The following is an 18,234-nucleotide window of genomic DNA, read 5'->3' as shown; positions in this document are numbered from 1 at the left end:
GGGTCATATTTCCACCTTTGGTTCAATCAGCTATTTTGAATTGATACTGGTGGTTCAGGGAGGTGCTAGGGTTGGCATGTTAGTGTACTTAAATGTATCATTGACAAAAACTGTTTTCTACATTGTTTTGTTAATATTTGGTTGTCACTTATTGTTTTTATTTGTACTGGTGAAATAAACTCATCTTTAAAAGGAAACTATGAGGGAAAATGCCTAAAAATTATGAATACTTTATTAACCCATGTTTTTTGTGTGTCTGGAAAAGAATGCTGTTACTCTGTTTTAGCAAAGGAGCAATTTGGTCCAGCCTGTGGAATATCCATATTCTGTGGAAATCTAACCTGAGAACCGCTGTCCAGTACACTGAATGTATTAGCATTTCAGCCTTATCTTTCTGCTAGATATCGTTAATGCAACATATGCATTTTGACACACATCATCACATTGTCAATGAATTCATTTCTAGGAGCTGATTTGTATTTTGGTATTGTTTTAATTAGCTTGAGCCACCAGAACAAAATGCCACCAACTGCAAGGCTTAAACATTAGAAATTTATTTTTCATAGTTCTGGAGCTTGGGAAGTACAAGATCAAAGGACCAGCCAATTTGGTTCCTATTGAGGACTTCTTCCTGCCTTGCAGACGGTTGCTTCTTGTCACATTTTCAGATTGCCTTTCCTTAGTGCATGTATGAGTGGAGAATAAGCTTTCTGGTGTCCCTTCTTACCAGTGCTATTCCTATCATTAAGGTTTAACCTCATCTAACCTAATTGCTTCCAAAGGCCCCATCTTCTACTGCCATCATGTTGAGGTTTAGGTTTCAACATGTGAATTTTAGGGGGCACATTTCTGTTGATAGCATGTACTAATGTTCATTTTAAAACTTTTTCATACAGTATAAGAAGTTGCTTACTGAGGAAGGACAAAAAATAGGAACCCTTGAGAGATTTATTTCTGGTTCCATGGCTGGAGCAACTGCACAGACTTTCATTTATCCCATGGAGGTAAGTACCTGATTTTGAAGTCCGACTCCTTGATGGAGTTTGCATTGGCATCTATTGTGTAATAGTTTTTTTTTTTAAGAGAGAGAGAGAGAGAGAGAGAATTTTTTAATATTTATTTTTAGTTCTCATTGGACACAACATCTTTATTTTTATTTTTTTAATGTGGTACTGAGGATCGCACCCAGCACCCTGCACATGCCAGGTGAGCCCACTACTGCTTGAGCCACATCCCCAACCCTAACAGTTTTAAATAACAAGCTTATCTCATAGTTTCTATGGATCAAGAATCAGGGAGCAGCTTGGCTGGGTTTCTCTGGCTCAAGGTTTTTCAGTGCCTATCTTCAAGGTGTCAGCCAGGGCTTCAGTCACCTTAAGGCTCGGCTGGGGGTGGAGGTACTTCCAAGCTCACCATGTAGCCATTGTCAGGCCTCAGGGACTGGAAGCCTCAGTTCCTTATCATGTTGGCCTTTCTACTGGCTGCCCGAGTATCTTCCCAACATGGTAGCTGGCTTCCCTTATAGTCAGTGATGAGAAAGGAGGGGGTTGGGAGTGGAAGGGGTGGGGGGTGCAGAGAAAGAGAGAGAGAGAGAGAGAGAAAGAGAGAGAGAGAATGAGCAAGCATGTACATTTAAGATGGAAATTGCTCTTTTTCATCACTTCTGCCACATCCTATTGGTCACACAGACCAACTCTGGTAGAGTGTTGTAGAGATCACACAAATCTGTGCCTGCCAAGAGTCAAGAATCAGTCTTAGAGGTTAGCTACCCCTGTGTTGGTGACAAGAATTCCCATTTCTTTCCAAAGAGTACCATAAACTTAATAACAGAACCTCAGGATTTGATTATATGGTGGTGATCCTAACCAGACCTCCTTCCATCAGACCATGGACTTGTGAACTGTTTTACATAGCCTTTGAGCTAAGAACTTTTTATTGTTGTTGTTTGTTTGTTTTTTAGAATTTTCAAAGGCAAGTAGAGACAAAACAAAAGAAAAACAAAGAATATGCATCAGAGACCTGACATTTTAGGCCTACAAAGACTGAAATATTTATTATCTGGCTTTTACAGAAAACATTTTCCAACTCCCACTTTAGGATAAAAATAATATTGTAGATGTGGTTATCTCTATTGACATAACAATCGATAAGACCCTTAATCCACTGCCTTGTCATATGTATGTCCATATACATTGTTCATATTACTCCTCTTAGAAAAGGTATCCTAATTTAGTACCCATCCTTATAGCCTCCATCTCAGTGATCACCTTCCTCCTCTCTCCTTTCCACCCCTCCTGTCCTCGAAATGCTGGTAGCCTTCAAGACATCCTTTCCTTCATCCTCCACACCAGTCATATTATGACAACAATAGATGATCTTGTCTCCATTTCCTCTGTCCCTGTCCTCATTCAGATTCTCTTTGCAGTAAATGGGTTTTTCTGGCTCTGGTCTTAGCCCTTCCATGGCAATAATACATGAGGGAGGACAGACTGGCAAATTGAACAGCCGTGTGAGTGACAATGTGTGCTAGTTATTTGTTCTCCACAAAGTTGCTTCTTTTGAATTCCATGAAGTTAGAGTTACTGTGGATAATGTTTGGTTATATTCTTTCATTTTCAGGTTATGAAAACCAGGCTAGCTGTGGGAAAAACTGGACAATACTCTGGAATATATGACTGTGCAAAGAAGATTTTGAAACATGAAGGCTTTGGAGCTTTTTACAAAGGCTATGTTCCCAATTTATTAGGCATCATACCTTATGCAGGCATAGATCTTGCTGTGTATGAGGTACGTTTACAACCGTGTTTTGAATCTGCAAATGTAATCATTATTGCTCTTAATGCTAGAATTTCACTTTATGTAAAGTAGGTATATATCAGACAGCAGCTTCTGACCTGACCATGCTATTCTAGAGTGTGTCCTTTGATCTTTTTTTTTCAAGTACCTTGAATATGAAACTCATGAGTATGGGTCACTTTCATATTAGATTTCCTTGTGAATTATTTTTGTTAATAAAGAGAGTGGACTCAAATTCAGATATGGTTGTTCAGCTTAGAAGATGATATAAGGGGTTTTCCTGGGAAAGAGGAGAGAAATATAAGCAAAAATATCACATTTGCTTTGATTTGTTAAGAAGGGACATTGATGAAGCCAAGTGACCAATGTGGGTAATATAATACAGATGCATCTGTTGTACTAGAGACAGTTCAGAATACAAACCTTGGATCAGCCCTGCTACCTAAATCACTTGATTATTTATAAATTTAAGAAACATTTATTTATTGAATACATACTATGTGCAGGCCGCTGGGTTAGATACTGGATCCTGGTGATTTAAAGGACTCAGTGTCTGCCGTTAAGAAATTGAAGGTCTGGCTAGGTGTGGTGGTGCATGCCTGTAATCCCAGTGACTTGGGAGGCTCAATTAGTAGGATCACAAGTTCAAGACCAGCCTTGGCAGCTTAGTGAGATCCTGTCTCAAAGTAAAAATAGAAAGTGCTGGTTCATAACTTGGTAGATTCAATCTCTAGTACCACCACTACCACCACAACAACAAACCCAACAAACAAATGAACACACAAACTGAAGGTCTGATGGGGGGACATAGATAAGCTTACAGCTAAAGCACAGTGGTTGGTTAGTTGTGTTATGACAGACATAAGCCAGGGCACATATTAGGAGACCCAATCTATAGCTGAGGGGAGAGGTGGGGATGTGTAAAGAAAGCTTTTTTAGAGGACTTTGCCACTTCTTAATTTTAACAACTTTATTGCGATACCATATATTGCACCCACTTAAAGCATTATAATTCAAAAACTTTTGGTATGTTGCATCATTATTAACTTTTTAAAATTAGGATAACGTGACATCATTTCAACAGTTTTAAATGTTCAATTCAGTGTCATTAGTCATATTCACAGTATTTGTGGAGCCTTCATCATTGCGTATTTCTAAAACTTTTTATCAGGCTAAATATAGAGTTTTAATTATTAAGCAGTAAACTCCCTGCCCCACCTTCCCTTCACTCTCTAGTAACCTCTATCCACTTTCTGTCTTATGAATTTGTATACTCCAGAGGTTTTGTAAGTGAAATCATATAATCTTGTCTTTTTACATCTGGCTTATTTCACTTGGCATATGTCTTCAAGATTCCTTCATGCTGCAGCATGTGTCAGAACTTCATTATTTTTATTGGATAAATAATATTCCATTGTATGCACATACAATTATCCCCCATATAGCAATGTTTGGGACAATGAAGGACACATGTGATGGTGGTTCCACAAGATTATAATGGAGCTGAAAAATTCCTGTTGCCCAGTGATGTCACAGACATCTTAACAGCATTAGTGTGAGGAACTACTCACATGCTGCAGTGATGCTGGTGCAAACAAACCTATCTTGCTGCTAGTTGTATGAAAGTATAGCACATACAATTATGTACAACATGTAATACTCAGTAATGGTGATAAATGGCTATGTCACAGGTTTATGTACTTACTGTATTCTACTATTTATTGTTACTTTAGAGTGTACTCCTACTTTTTAGAATTTTTTTAATTTGTTCTTTTTAGATATACATAACAGTTGAGTGTATTTTGACATATTATACATATATGGTATATTCCTATTTTTAAAAAATGTCTAATGATCTGGGCAGCAGCTCTGGAAGCTGAGGCAGGAGGACTACAGCAAGCTCAAAGCCAGCCTCAGCAACTTAGTGAGGCTCTAAGCAACTTAGTGAGACCCTGTCTTTAACTAAAATATTAAAAAGTGCTGGAATATGGCTCACTGGTTAAGCCTCCCTTGGGTTCAATCCCTGGTAGTCCCCCCCCCCAAAAAATGTCTACTGTAAAACAGTATATTATGTTGTATCAGCAGTAGCCTTATACATCTCATAATTTTTAAAAAAACATTGTATTAATTGTTGGTGGACCTTTATTTATTTATTTATTTATATTTGGGTGCCAGGGATTGAACTCACGGGCACTTGACCACTGAGCCACATCCCCAGCCTTACTGAGTTGCTTAGCACCTGGCTAAACTGCTGAGGCTAGCTTTGAACTCACCATCCTCCTGCCTCCCTGAGCTGCTGGGATTACAGGTGTGGCCACGGTGCCCAGCCCCTTTATTTATTTTTATATGTTACTGAGAATTGAACCCATTGCCTCACACATGCTATGCAAGTGCTCCACCACTGAGCCCCAGCCCCAGCCCGACATCTCATCTTTGTGAATCTCTTGATTACCTCATTTCCTCTTGTGTTTGATTTAATCTCACATTGTTTAGTTCATCTTGGCCCTGGGAGAAATACGCTGCATCATACGTATGCACCATATGGCCTGGGTGTGAAGTAGGCCACGCTACCTAGGTTTGTGCAAGTGCATTCCACAGTGATCACATGACAGTGAAACACCTGGGGGAATGCATTTCTCAGGTGTCCTCATCATTCAGCAGCACACGACTTCATCTTTTTCCATTCTTTTGCTTTTAGCTTATGTGTGTTCTTATATCTAACATGAGCCTCTTGTAGTTAGGATATGGACGATCCTATGTGTTGTATCATTCAGTGATTTATATCTTTTAATGAAGACCTTTAATCCATTACATTGAAAGCAGTTACTGATAGAACTTGCTATTGCCATTTTGTTTACTGTTTTCTGTTTGTCTTATAGATTTTTTGTTCCTCCTTTCCTTTCTTATTACCTTTTTTTTTGGTGTTAATTTTTTTGTAGTGACATGTTTTAATTCTCATTTCCTTCTGTGTCTATACTGTAAATATTAGTTTTGTGGTTACTATTGCAATTATATAAAACATATTAAGGCTGTAACAATCTCTTTTAAACTAATTGCAACTTAACTCCAATCTTATATGAAAGCTCTAGTCCTCTACATCTCTGACTTCCTCCCTCCACTTTGTTATTTATGACACAAATTACTTCTCTTTATATTGTATGCCCATGAACAGATTTATAATTACTTTTTATGATTTTGTTTTTTAAACTTCTATACCAGAGCTTGAAGCTATTTACATCCTTCAGTACAATTCTACAGTATTTTATAATTTATATTCACCTTTACAAAGGGTTGATATTTTCCTATGGTTTTGTCTTGCTGTTTATTGTTCTTTTCTTTCCACTTGAAGGATTCCCTTTAGCATTTCTTGTAGGGCAGGTCTAGTGGTGATAAACTGTCTCAGCTTTCATATATCTAGGAAGCTCTTAATATCTCCTTCATATTTATAGAAAAGGTTTGCCAATACAGTATTCTTGGTTGACACATTTTTATTTTAGCACTTCAAATATAACGTATCACTTCCTTTTAGCCTGCAAGGTTTCCATTAAGAAATCTTATGATAATCTTACAGGATTAAAAACCAAATGATTTGTACTAGTTACATACCATATTAGCATAAATGTTATGCCTAAAATATTTTATGTTGAAAGAGCTAATTAACTCATATATTTAATACAACTTATCCTGGGTATTGCCTTCTAATGAAATACAGGGGCCTCGAATAACAGGGGAGAGAAGATGGCTCTGGATCAGTACCCCTGACTCTGAGCCCTTTTTAAAAAAATCTCCATTGGAGTACATTATTACTAAGATCAGAATAATAGATCCATGTCAGAGTTTCTATAAGGACCAAATGAAATAATGAAAGTGTCAAGAGTGTAAACTTAGATATAAGTATAATGTTTTTATTAGTATTTACCATAAGAAATATTCTTTGGATCCTACAACATTCGGTGTGCTATTGATCTTCAGGTTTGTTTTAAAAGAAGATGAACAACCAGGGCATACCTCTCATGTACTGAATCTCAAGTTGCTCTCTGTAGAGCTGCTGCCTCCTGCCATGACTGTTGCTCCCAGGAACATGTACCCCCTCTCACAGACAATGGCAGTCTCTTATGAAGATGAGGATAGTTGTGGAAATGCTTGCCTAGAGTGAAAGTGGTTGTCAAGTTTGTTGTTCATTATTTTTATTCTTTTCTCCATTTCTGGGACAGCTCTTAAAGTCCCATTGGCTGGATAATTTTGCAAAGGACTCTGTAAACCCTGGTGTCATGGTGTTGTTGGGATGTGGTGCCTTATCCAGCACCTGTGGCCAGCTGGCTAGCTACCCCTTGGCTTTGGTGAGGACTCGCATGCAAGCCCAAGGTAAGTTTATTTATTTATTTTTAAATTGGTACATCTCAGTTATATAGATTGATATTGGCATATTTGCACAAACATAAAAATACAATGTGATCAGTTTCACTATCCAATATCCCATCACCTTTTTCTCTTCCCTTCTCTAATGGTCACTTTTCTGCTTCCATGGTATCCTCTTTTTCTCAGTCTTTTCCATCTAGCTTCTTGCATATGAGGGAGTCTTTGAATCTGTCTTATTTTGCTCAACATTGCTCTCTAGTATCATTAATTTTCTACAAAATGACATAATTTTATTCTTCTTTATGGCTGAATAAAACTACATTGTGTTTACATACCACATTTTCTTTATTTTTTCATCTCTTGATATATCTAGGCTGATTCCATAACTTGAGTTGTGATGAAGTAAATATTCATGTATCTTTAAAGTATGCTGACTTTAATTCTTTTGGATAATTACCAACAAGTCATATAGTTGGATCATATGGTAGTTATAATTAAAGTATTTCACCTATTCTTCTAATAGTTGCAAAGTTTCTGCTCTTAGGGCTTTGATTCATTTTGAGTTTACTTTTGTCCAGGGTAAGAGATGAGAATTTAATTTCATTCTTCTACATATGGATATCCAGTTTTCTAAGCATTGATTACTAAGGAGGCTGTCTTTTTTCTTTCCAATATATGTTTGGAGTTCCTTTGTCAAGAATCAGATAATTGTAGCTGTATGGGCTTCTCTCTGTATCTTCTATTAAGAACATAATGCGTATTTTGATGGGAATTGCATTGCATCTGTATATTTTGATACTCTGACCATTTTAACAACATTAATTCTGCCTATCCATGAACATGGGATGTCCTTATATCTTTTAGTGTTTCCTTCAATTTTTTTGTTTAGTGTTCTATAATTTTTATTATAGAGGTTTTTCACCTCTGAATGTGAGTTTTAGATTAATACCAATAAAAAGTGCTGCATCAGTCACATGCTTTTGGAACTTCAATTTAATTGAAACAGCTGAGTGTAGTTTTAAGAGAATTTCTCTAACTTCTCCCCCACTATTGTCTCCTTAAGTTTCCTCTTTGGAAGTTCTTTAGTATCTCCCACTTCATAAAATTTTAATGTCATAGATACACCAAATTTACATGTATGATTTATATATAAACAGAATAAGATTATTTTCTTTGGACTGTTTTAATATCATATGTAAAGTACATGTGTATGCATGATTTACATTTAAACAGAATAAGATTTATTTTCTTTTTACTCTGTTGAATGTATGGTGTAAGAATATAAGTTTTGGTATCTACAAGGGTTTTGGTTTATATCCTTGCCATAAATCTCTTTGGATTTCCATTTTCTTTTTCTTTTTTTTTTTTTAAAGAGAATCATGTTTTTTTCCAGTTGTTGATGAGTCTTCATTTTATCTATCTATCTATCTATATACCTACCTATCTATCTATTTATATGTGGTGCTGAGAATCGAACCCAGTGCCTCACACGTGCAAGGCAGACAAGCACTCTACTGCTGAGCTACAACTCCAGCCCCTGGTTTTCCATTTTCTATTCTGTGAATGGGCATGAAAAGAATTAGTTGCAATATAAGTAAAGCACATGGCACTTGTTAAATTTTTAGTAAATAGTGATTACAATTGTTTGTTGTTAGTGCTGCTTGGACCTCACAATCTTTGAACTGGGATTCTTCCTCACTGTGTCACTAGCTCTTTTCTTCACAGCTAGCTCTTTTCTTCCTGGTTCTTCTGCCCACTCATTGATTATTCTTTCCTTACTATTTTCTGGCTTTTATAACTATACTCCCTCTATCAAAGGTATGCATTTAGTACCTTTCTTTTACTTTTTTCTCTGTTCAATCTCATCCACTGTTAATTTCTTTGAATAGTGCACCCTGGGCATCTACAACTTCATCCCCAAGCTTTTTTCCAAGTGCATCCATCTCTCATTCACAAGCAGTGGGTCATTAATTGAAAAATACTTCTTGAGCCATTGCAGGGTGCGAGACACTGCTGGATGCTAGATTAGAGCACTCAACAGGTAAAATGTGGTTCCTACCATTGTAGAGTGGAGCAGACACACATCCAGGAAGTGAACAACCTTAATAAATTACCTCCCCTTTGTTAGGGGGAGCACAGAGCAAAGGCTGTAACCTAACTCCAGCTGGTGACTGGAAAGACATGTGGGAGTTGGCTGGGCAGAGGCAGATGGAATGGATTAGGAAAGAGCATTTCAGCCTGAGGAAAAGCATTGTGAAGTTAATGGGGCAGGAACAAAGGCAGCACCTTGGAGTAGTTGAGAACCAATCATATGATTGCAGAGAAGAATGCAAAGTAGTAAACTAAATGTTTTTGAATATTCTCTCATTTAACCATTGTAATCATTTAGGGGACCTTGGCACTGACATTACCCACATTTTGCAGATGAGTTACTGGGACAAAGATAGGAACTTCTAGAAAGTTATATATTTGGTAAATAGTGGCACTAGAATTGAAACCCAGGCATCAAACCATTGCCTAATGAGCTTACCCCTCCTGTCTGCTAGTTCCAGCACAGACCTTCACATGGCTGCCATGTTTGTGGTTTCCAAAGTCAGGTCTGACCATCTTACATCTGCTCAGACATCTTTGTAACTCTTCAATGTCTTCAGAGAAAATCCCAAATTTCTTAGTGGGAACCTCAAAGCCTTTAGTCATTTGTCCCACTATATTTTTAGCTTCATCTGCATTTTCCTATCCCTACCTTGACCACTTCAGCCTCTTGGTACCACCTGTATAATGACCACATCCTACAATTGTCTGTGTCCCCTAACATATGTTGGTTCCTACCCTTGTCTTTGTTGTGCAGCAAAACAGGTTTCCTTCCATCCTTTGCTATCCTACTGAGATGATTTTCAAGGATCAAGTCCCTTATGTTTTCTTAAGCTTCTCAAAAAGTTTCTCTGTACTTCTCCCACTGGACAAAATGTAACTGTTTGCTGTGCAGTGCATGGCTAATGAGGAAGTAGGAGGTGGTAGAGTATTGAGGTGGAAAGCATATGGCTTTAGAGTCAACCAACCCACAGATCAACCACTTGCTAGCTAAGTGTACAAATTTTTTTAATGTTCCAAGCCCATTTATAAAATGGATGTGTTTTACCTAGTAGACTTAGCAAGGAAAGTAATTAACCCAATGCCTAGAGCATGGTAATTATTCAATAAAGAACTCTTTTTGCCATCATTATGATAGGACACTCACTGACAGGTGCCATAGAAAGGATAATTTAAAAAGGTGTTTTATTTTTATCTTTTTCTTTCATCATATTCTAAATATGATCCTGAATCCTAGTCGTTTATTGTAATATAAACATGCTTAAATACTAAATTAGCCTTGTTTGCTTGTTTGTTTTTATAATTTTCTAGCCATGGTAGAAGGAGCCTCTCAGCTGAACATGGTTGGCCTCTTTCGAAGAATAATTTCTAAAGAAGGAGTACCAGGACTTTACAGAGGCATCACCCCAAACTTCATGAAGGTGCTCCCTGCTGTAGGCATCAGTTATGTGGTGTATGAAAATATGAAGCAAACTTTAGGAGTAACTCAGAAATGACAAGTTGAAGTTTTTGCTTTAGCATGCTTGTGGAAATTCTCAACTATCTCTAAGTGACTTCTACAATTGTGATGAATCTCTGGCAAAAGAAGCAGTATATATATATTTTTTTTTTCACAGAAGTATATCAGTGATCGCTAAATTGTTTGGGCTCAATTTTATGTATACAAAATATTAAAAATCATGGTTTTATTAAGTTTTGAGAAAGCCACAAAATTGAACTTTGTGTTTTCTGATTAGTCCTTCTGCAGATCTGTGCCCTGAATCCTAAATCTGAATATGTACTCACTTGAGCTAAATTTGTTTTGCATGGTAGAATTATAAATCACTAATCTTCATTCTGGTTGATTCAAATTTATGCTAATTCCTTTATTCCTAAATGTCTTTTAGAAATGATCAGAAAACCTTATGACTTATTTTTTTTTTTTTTTTTACATTTTAGATGTCTTTATAGACTTAAACTTTTCTCATGGAACCATTAATAGAAAATCATTGTATTTGCAGTGTATTTTATAGCATTTAAATAAATATAGGGTTTGTTTGCCAATCTTTCTTTCAGACAGAAATCAGAGTAGAAATGGACATGAGTGGCAGAATGTGTAAGGAGGAGCAATGAAATAATATTTATTTCAGTAGGCACATTTCCATTTTACTTACACTGTTATTTGGTTCCTGGGATTATACTCTGATTGGCATATAAAACTGTTAAATTATCAACAGGAAACAATTTATTTTAAAGATTCTATTTATTCTGTCATAGCATTGAAAAACATCAGGGAGATGAATGCATTTTTCTTACACCAGTTTCTGAAGAGCATCTCTATTTTGTTTCTCCTTTGTTTTCTACTTTTTCAATCAGATTCTGTTTATCAGGAAGGCTTCTAGGGACCATTCTTAGTAATCTGGAATTTCTTAATGACATGAAGTGAGGTGATCAAGGGTCAATGACATGCTCATTTCCTCTTTACCGATGAATATTTTTGAACCAGCCATTCTCAGTTTGGGTAGCACAAAGCTAAAAGAATTCATATTAGTATGTATTAATCTTACATATGAGATACTTATATTTATGTAAAAGACAATTTGTAAGCATTTACATCCATATTTTCATTTGGAACATGGTAGAAAGTTTTGGAACATGATGGAAAACTTACTTTATAATATTGGTAACATTCTAAAATCTCACTAAAGCCATTTTTTGTAGTCAACTTTTATGATTTGTGTGATTAGAACTTGAAGTTATTTTTAATATTTTTTCATTGAGTTCCTAGATTCACTTGATTTCTAGTAATTTCTGTTGTAAATTGACAGCAGTTTCATGAAAATCTAGTGAAATAATAGGTATTTACGTTATTTGAATCTACCTCTTTTATTATTTGAACCAAAGAGAAACATGGACTTGTGTTTGTGTGACAAACTCTAAAATACAGTTTATTTACTTATGCCTGATAAATGTCTCAATATTTTCAGACTGTACTATAAGTATCGCACTCTGTCTTCAGGTTTATTTGTACTTTTGAGTGATACATAAAATGCAATATTAAGGTACATGATTAGTTCTTTTTTATTCATAAAACTGTGGAAATGAATGGTTTCATTATCATTTTTGATATTTCAAGTTGGTGAAGAATATGAAAATATTTATATTATACTTCATTGTGAATTTGAATTGTTCCATGCTGAACATTTGTAAGGTATGAATGGTAAGATATTTGCACATCTTGTATCTTTTGAAAAAATGATTTTGTATCTTTTGGAAAAAGCCCCCAGTTAAAGATAGCTTATTTCTGGCAATACTGCATTTTACTTTCCATTTATATTAAAAAAAAAATCTTTATATTTAACATGACTTGTTTCCTAATTTTTAAAATAACTTATAAATAAAGCAAAAAATATCTGTGTCGAAGAGCTTATATCCATGGCTGTGGTTTGAATAATGATTTTCACACGGGGCACTACATTGTCATTCTAAATATTTTGACCTTTCCTGAGCAAGCATAGTAGTCATTGTCTGTATCATGCATTTGCCATAATGCGATTTTTTTGGGTTTTTGTTACATCCAAACCGCACATTCATCAGTTAGAGTTATAGGAGGGATGAGACTGTTCACTGTGCCAAGAGGAATCAAGGTCACAGGTTAAGCTTGGCCCAGCTAGATGTGGAGTGTGTGTGTTGAAATCGTGACCAAAAAAAAAAAAAAAAAATTAAGTTTACTGGTAAGTCATTTTAAAATGCAAATTAACAAGGAAGTAAAAAATTCTATTTAGAATAAGACTGTAGAGAAAGTCTGCATTCCAACCCCAGGGCTATTCAGACTCCAGAAATCATGTCTTCCTCTGCCCTATTGAATATGCTGCCAAATTTGTTTGTAGCCTGTTCGTCTTCTCTTCCCATCAAGAGAGAAGCACATGATCAGGGATTGTGTTTTACAGTAATTGGTTCATAGTGTGGCATGGTTTCCTCATCCCTGAACAGAAATTTTGCCAGCCCCTTTGTCCTCAGGGAATTCTTTATTGGAGAAGAGCACCCGAAGAGCATTGATAGCAGGTACCAGCATCCTTCCTCTGGCTCCTTTGCCTCATTCCCCTGGGAAAAGCGCGGACCACTGGAGTGAGGGCCAAAGCTCTGGGGAGCAACCCCAGCCCCTTGGCTCATTCCTGTCTCCTGGTCCCCTCAGGACTGAGCTGAGCTGCTGCTCTCCAACCACACACAGTGTGAATGAAAGCAGGTTCACAGCCCGCTGGGAATTCAGGAGGGAGGCAGGTGGGCGGTGAATGTTGGAGTGCTTCTGACCTCTGCGTTCGGGCAGTTTATGCATTTGCTCCTTCATACTAACTCGTTGTTTCTTTCGGTGAATATTCAGCACCTACTGTGTGCCAGCCACTCTTAGGGATTGAGAACCAGCACTGAGTAAATGACCCACCACCTCTGGTCCCGGAGGTTATTTAGTGGGGAGACACAGACAGACAGTAAACAAAGGGAATAGAATAGGTCGCGTTCCTATGGGATAAACACAGGAGGCCGTGCCAGGGTAGCACGCCCCAGCCCAACCCATTCAAAAGCTAGAGAAGATCCCGCTGAGAAGATGCTTAGTGAAAAGGGTTCTTGGGGGCCTCTCTGGGGTCTAGGAAGAGCATCCAGGAGGACAGAGGGAATGCTGTTGCAATGGGTGAAGGTGGGAGAAACACCAAGGAGGCCAGGCGGGTTGGCTGGAGGGGAGGGGAAGAAGCAAAGAGGATACCCAGGAAGGCATATTAACTGTGCATTCCTCCTTTGGATTTCTAGTTCTGCCATAGCAGCAGTTCCTTGGGGATGTTCCCTAAATAAGATTCAAATATCTCTCTTCTGGGAATGGAAGTTTCATTATTGGAAACTTTGGAAATCATCATTTATGGTGACCATCATTTCTAGCATAGCCAGAATAGTTTTTCTATTGCTGTCCCAACATGTTGACCCATTCCCAGGCAACATATTTATTGGCCTCTCCTTATCCTGGGAGAGTTTTAATTTTAAAAAAAAGAGAATTAACTTAGAGACCTTAGAAATCTAAAAATATTTTTCTAAGAATTACAGAGAATTTTAATATTAGCAAACTAACAGGGATACAGTTGTCCTCACTTCCCCCCCTGGTTGCCTTCTCTTTAGCTAGGGTTTGTTTGTCTTTACACATGTTTTGCAGTGTTGTAAACAATCATTTTATTTATTTTTTAGTGGTTGATGTTGTCCTGTTTTTAATTTACTTGCTCAAAGTCAGATAACAATAGCAAACAAGTGCTTTGTGTTTTGTTGTTCCTGAAAGAGGGGCTGGTCTGTTCAGGGATTTTAAAGTGTTCTAAACTACCTAAACACATCTCAGAACGCTGGCATTCCCTAGCAGCCAAGTCTTGCAAGAAGAGTGTTCCGTCATCTGTCATCTCCACACTGGTTGGTTCTCCAGCACAGTCTCTGCCACAGTTCAGGATGAATTAGTTGGAACCCCATCATCCTTAATGTCGACTGTGGACATGCACCACTCAGTCTTGGCCACCTTGTAGGTGGTCCCCACATGAATCTTGGGAGTATCAGCTGGTATGTGCAAAAACATGACATTTCCTTATTTCCTTTAAGTCAACTAAAATACAGATGGAAGCTCCTATACTACTCAGTGTTGTGCTGGTGACTGGGTCCTGGCCCCTCTGGACACTGGTCCTGGTTCTCATTAGTCACTTCCAAGGGGCCCTTTATTCCATCCTGCCTGGTCCCTGGTTCCAGCAGTTGTACATGCCTGGCAGGGAATAGTTGGGAAGATGGGGCGCATCTGACCTTGGGTCTGGCCTTTCCATTCTGAAAGGGTGAGGAATTGAATAGCACCCACTAACCTTTGCCTCCTTCCCAACTGCTAGGCTCGCCCCCTTTTCCTGTTGATATCAAGAGCACTTTTCTGCCTTCTCTCTAGGACCTCTCTGAAGGCAGCTTAATTTTCAAAAGACACAAGAGCTTCTGATCTAAAGTGCCTTCTGTTTTCTACTTTTAAAAATCACTGAGGGAAGGAAATGCTAAAGGCTTGAATCCTTGCTTGAAATGAGATGAAAGGGAAAACACAAGGGGAGCTAAATACTAATTAGTGTTTCACTAGGTTATCTTGCCATAGGCACTTAAACTGCTGTGTCTCTTAGGTGGAAGCTCTGCACATGGACGTGGTTGTTTGTTTCATCTGTTTTAACACAACACACCATTCTACCTACTGAATCTCCAAATTCCCCAAACGTTGTTGATATATGGCAATGTAGTTTCATGGCTGAACAGTTCAATAAACAGCACCTAGGATGAAAAATCAACTGTATAATTGAAAGTTGACACTTTTCAAGGGCTTAGGGAGGAGGTGGGATATGTAGGAGAAGGCAAAATTAGTTGTAATGTTGAAAGATACATTATAATTTAATTATATTTAATTAAAGATAATTTATAGTCTAGAACTATTTCTAAATCTTCTCTATTTGATGGTTTGCCTATTCTGGACTGCTTACTTCCCCATTTTATCCTAGATTCTTGTCTCAGGGTCTGTTTCAGAGAGAACCCAAACTAAGACTGTCCACCAGAGATAGATCTGGGTATAACAGAAGTATTTTATTTAGAGATTACAAAGGAAAATGCCAAAAGCAGCAGCCAAACAAACTGCAAGTGGAAAGTAAGACTGGAAGTGGGAAAGTGTGAAACAGGGGACTGTGCCTCCAAATGATACTTGTGTGGGTGCTACTTTAAATGAAAAAAAAAAAAACAATCTTTCAAACATAAAACAAAGTGGGATAATATGACAAATAAAAGAAAAGTACAGAAATAGATCTAAGGGGCTACCTCCTTAATTTTATCTGAATATGTCAATCATTTTCAAAAGACCACCATAAACTAGAGTGGATTATTACATGGGTCTGAACAAATGGAAAATATTCTTAGTACAGAATTGTATGATGAGGTGGAGTATATGTCCCACCCTGAATTTTGTCATAGTATAGGACAAAGCACACAGAACACATTGATGATTACTGTAGAAATGAGAAGGGATTTGTGAAATAAAACACTTAGCATTTTACATGACACTTATGAAGTGACACAGCACTACTGCACAATTTTAATTAGGAGGACCTTTCACGTCTCAGCCTTGAATGTAAGTGGTAGTTGAATATTTTCCTGCTTGTCTGCCCTGACTTCAATGGAAACTTCAGCCCATGACCAGAAAAACTGTTTATAGAAACATATCTTTTAAAAATTATTTTAAGCTGACATACAGTGATTATACATATTTATGCGGTACAATGTGGTTTTTAATACATGTATAGAAGCACTGGATGCCCATGGGGCCATGCCATCAAATTCCCATTATAAGTCCTTAAGCACACAAATCAAGGTCCTCTATCAGTGATCTGGCAGAGAAAATCTTCAAGGATGAAGCTTACCTTGCATGGAAAAAACAATTCCAAATAGCATTAAAAGCCAAGTGCAGGTCATCTAAAATGAATGAATGAATGAATGAATGAATGAATGAATGAATGAATGAATAAAGAAAGAAAGAGAATGAATAAATAAATAAAAGGGACCGTCAGTGGCCACAATTTCCCACTAGGTGGCAGACTTCTCCCAGCTACCTCTTCAGTCATTGGGTTCTGGGAGGAATGCACAACTTCATAGCTTTGCTTTCTCCCTTAGCCTTGACCTGGAAAATCACTGGGCTACCTCTGAGGCCAGATTTAGATTTCTTGCACAAACCATCCCTACCTTGTTTAGAGGAGTGAAACTAGGGACAGTGACAAAGAAGGCCCTTTATAGGTAAGGCTAAGAGAAGGGCTTGTTCTTAACTTTTTTAGACATTTTTCAAAAATAGAAAAATTCCATATTTTGCAAGTCAAATTAGAAATGTTTGAAAGAACGAGTACGACTGTTCATATACAGAGTCATAGGTAAATATTCAGATATGAAAATAGTAGCTGTAGAAAATATTTTGGGATATTTGTTTTCATCGTGGGATGAATAATTTTTCATTTGCTTAAAATAATTTGAGAAGTGTCATCATAGCTCAAATTTGTGGTACAGAGTGGTGAAGTAAGGGCTAAAATAAAATAAAAACAAGTAACAAAATGCACCACAAAATTTAGTGTTTTAGTCCCTCTTAGGGAGTTTTCTACAAGAGTTGTTACTATTGTTTTGTGGGGTGCTCTTTACCCAGTCTATGAGCTATTGGTCTGTTTGCTTATCTCCCATCCAGTGGCAGGAGCCCAGAAGAGGAGCCTGAGGCTGGTCTCCTTCACCTCCTCTGCCTCTCATTTCCTTTTTCCTCTCACCCATGGCTCTGTGAGCTGTTTTCAGTCACCATCCTCTATTTCCTAGTTGTCTCTTTCCCCTGGTGGGCTAAGTTACCATTAAAAAAAAACTACAAAGTGGTCACACCTGTGAAAATGCCACAGTCTGAGTGCATTTGGAGTAAAAATGCTAGAAAATACAAAAAGAAAGTCAAGGTGATGAAACTGACCTTGTTCAATTGCAAAAATCCTTCAACCCAACCAGAAAGTGAAATGTTTTCAGTTTCATTTCTTTTCAGCTCATTTCCCCAAAAAATTCACCGAAAAAAATTCTACACTTGAAAAGAAAACACAGAAGCTACAGCTGAGACCTAGTGATTTTCTGTTCAATTTTTAGGCAATGGTAGGATATTTTCATCAAATAACCAGTATTTAAAACTAATAAAAGATTTTTATCCAAATGAGAAACAAAAGATTATAAAAGATTAAAATAATAAAGAAAATAATAAAGCTCATTTGGAGAGATTAGGATATATTTATATAGCTTCCCAATTTTAATTATTATTATTTATTTTAATATTTGGGATATTGTTTTTAGTGTGTGATACCAACTTTTACTTGACATTTAAATGCTGTTTAATATTAATGATTTTCACTAGGCTTTTTTTTTTTTTTTTTTTTTTTAAGCCCTAACACAGTAGCTTGCAATCATGGCTGC

General features: G+C 37.2%; 1 protein-coding gene across 1 annotated transcript in view; it reads left to right on the top strand.

Annotated features, from left to right (window-relative positions):
- The window catches only part of Slc25a24 (solute carrier family 25 member 24), a 51,031-nt gene extending 38,383 nt beyond the window's left edge, over positions 1 to 12,648 (top strand). The window contains exons 7-10 of the mRNA XM_005339103.5: positions 897 to 1,004; positions 2,620 to 2,787; positions 7,011 to 7,161; positions 10,558 to 12,648. Coding sequence (XP_005339160.1) covers positions 897 to 1,004; positions 2,620 to 2,787; positions 7,011 to 7,161; positions 10,558 to 10,742 — 612 coding nt within the window. The 3' untranslated portion in view covers positions 10,743 to 12,648. The remainder of the gene's footprint in view (positions 1 to 896; positions 1,005 to 2,619; positions 2,788 to 7,010; positions 7,162 to 10,557) is intronic.
- Positions 12,649 to 18,234: the final 5,586 nt, after the last annotated feature.

This window comes from Ictidomys tridecemlineatus, chromosome 11, assembly GCF_052094955.1.
Source record: "Ictidomys tridecemlineatus isolate mIctTri1 chromosome 11, mIctTri1.hap1, whole genome shotgun sequence".
In the NCBI taxonomy this organism is placed as follows: Eukaryota; Metazoa; Chordata; class Mammalia; order Rodentia; family Sciuridae; genus Ictidomys; species Ictidomys tridecemlineatus.
Note: the sequence above shows the minus strand (reverse complement) of the source record. Positions and strands in the feature narration are given on the sequence as shown.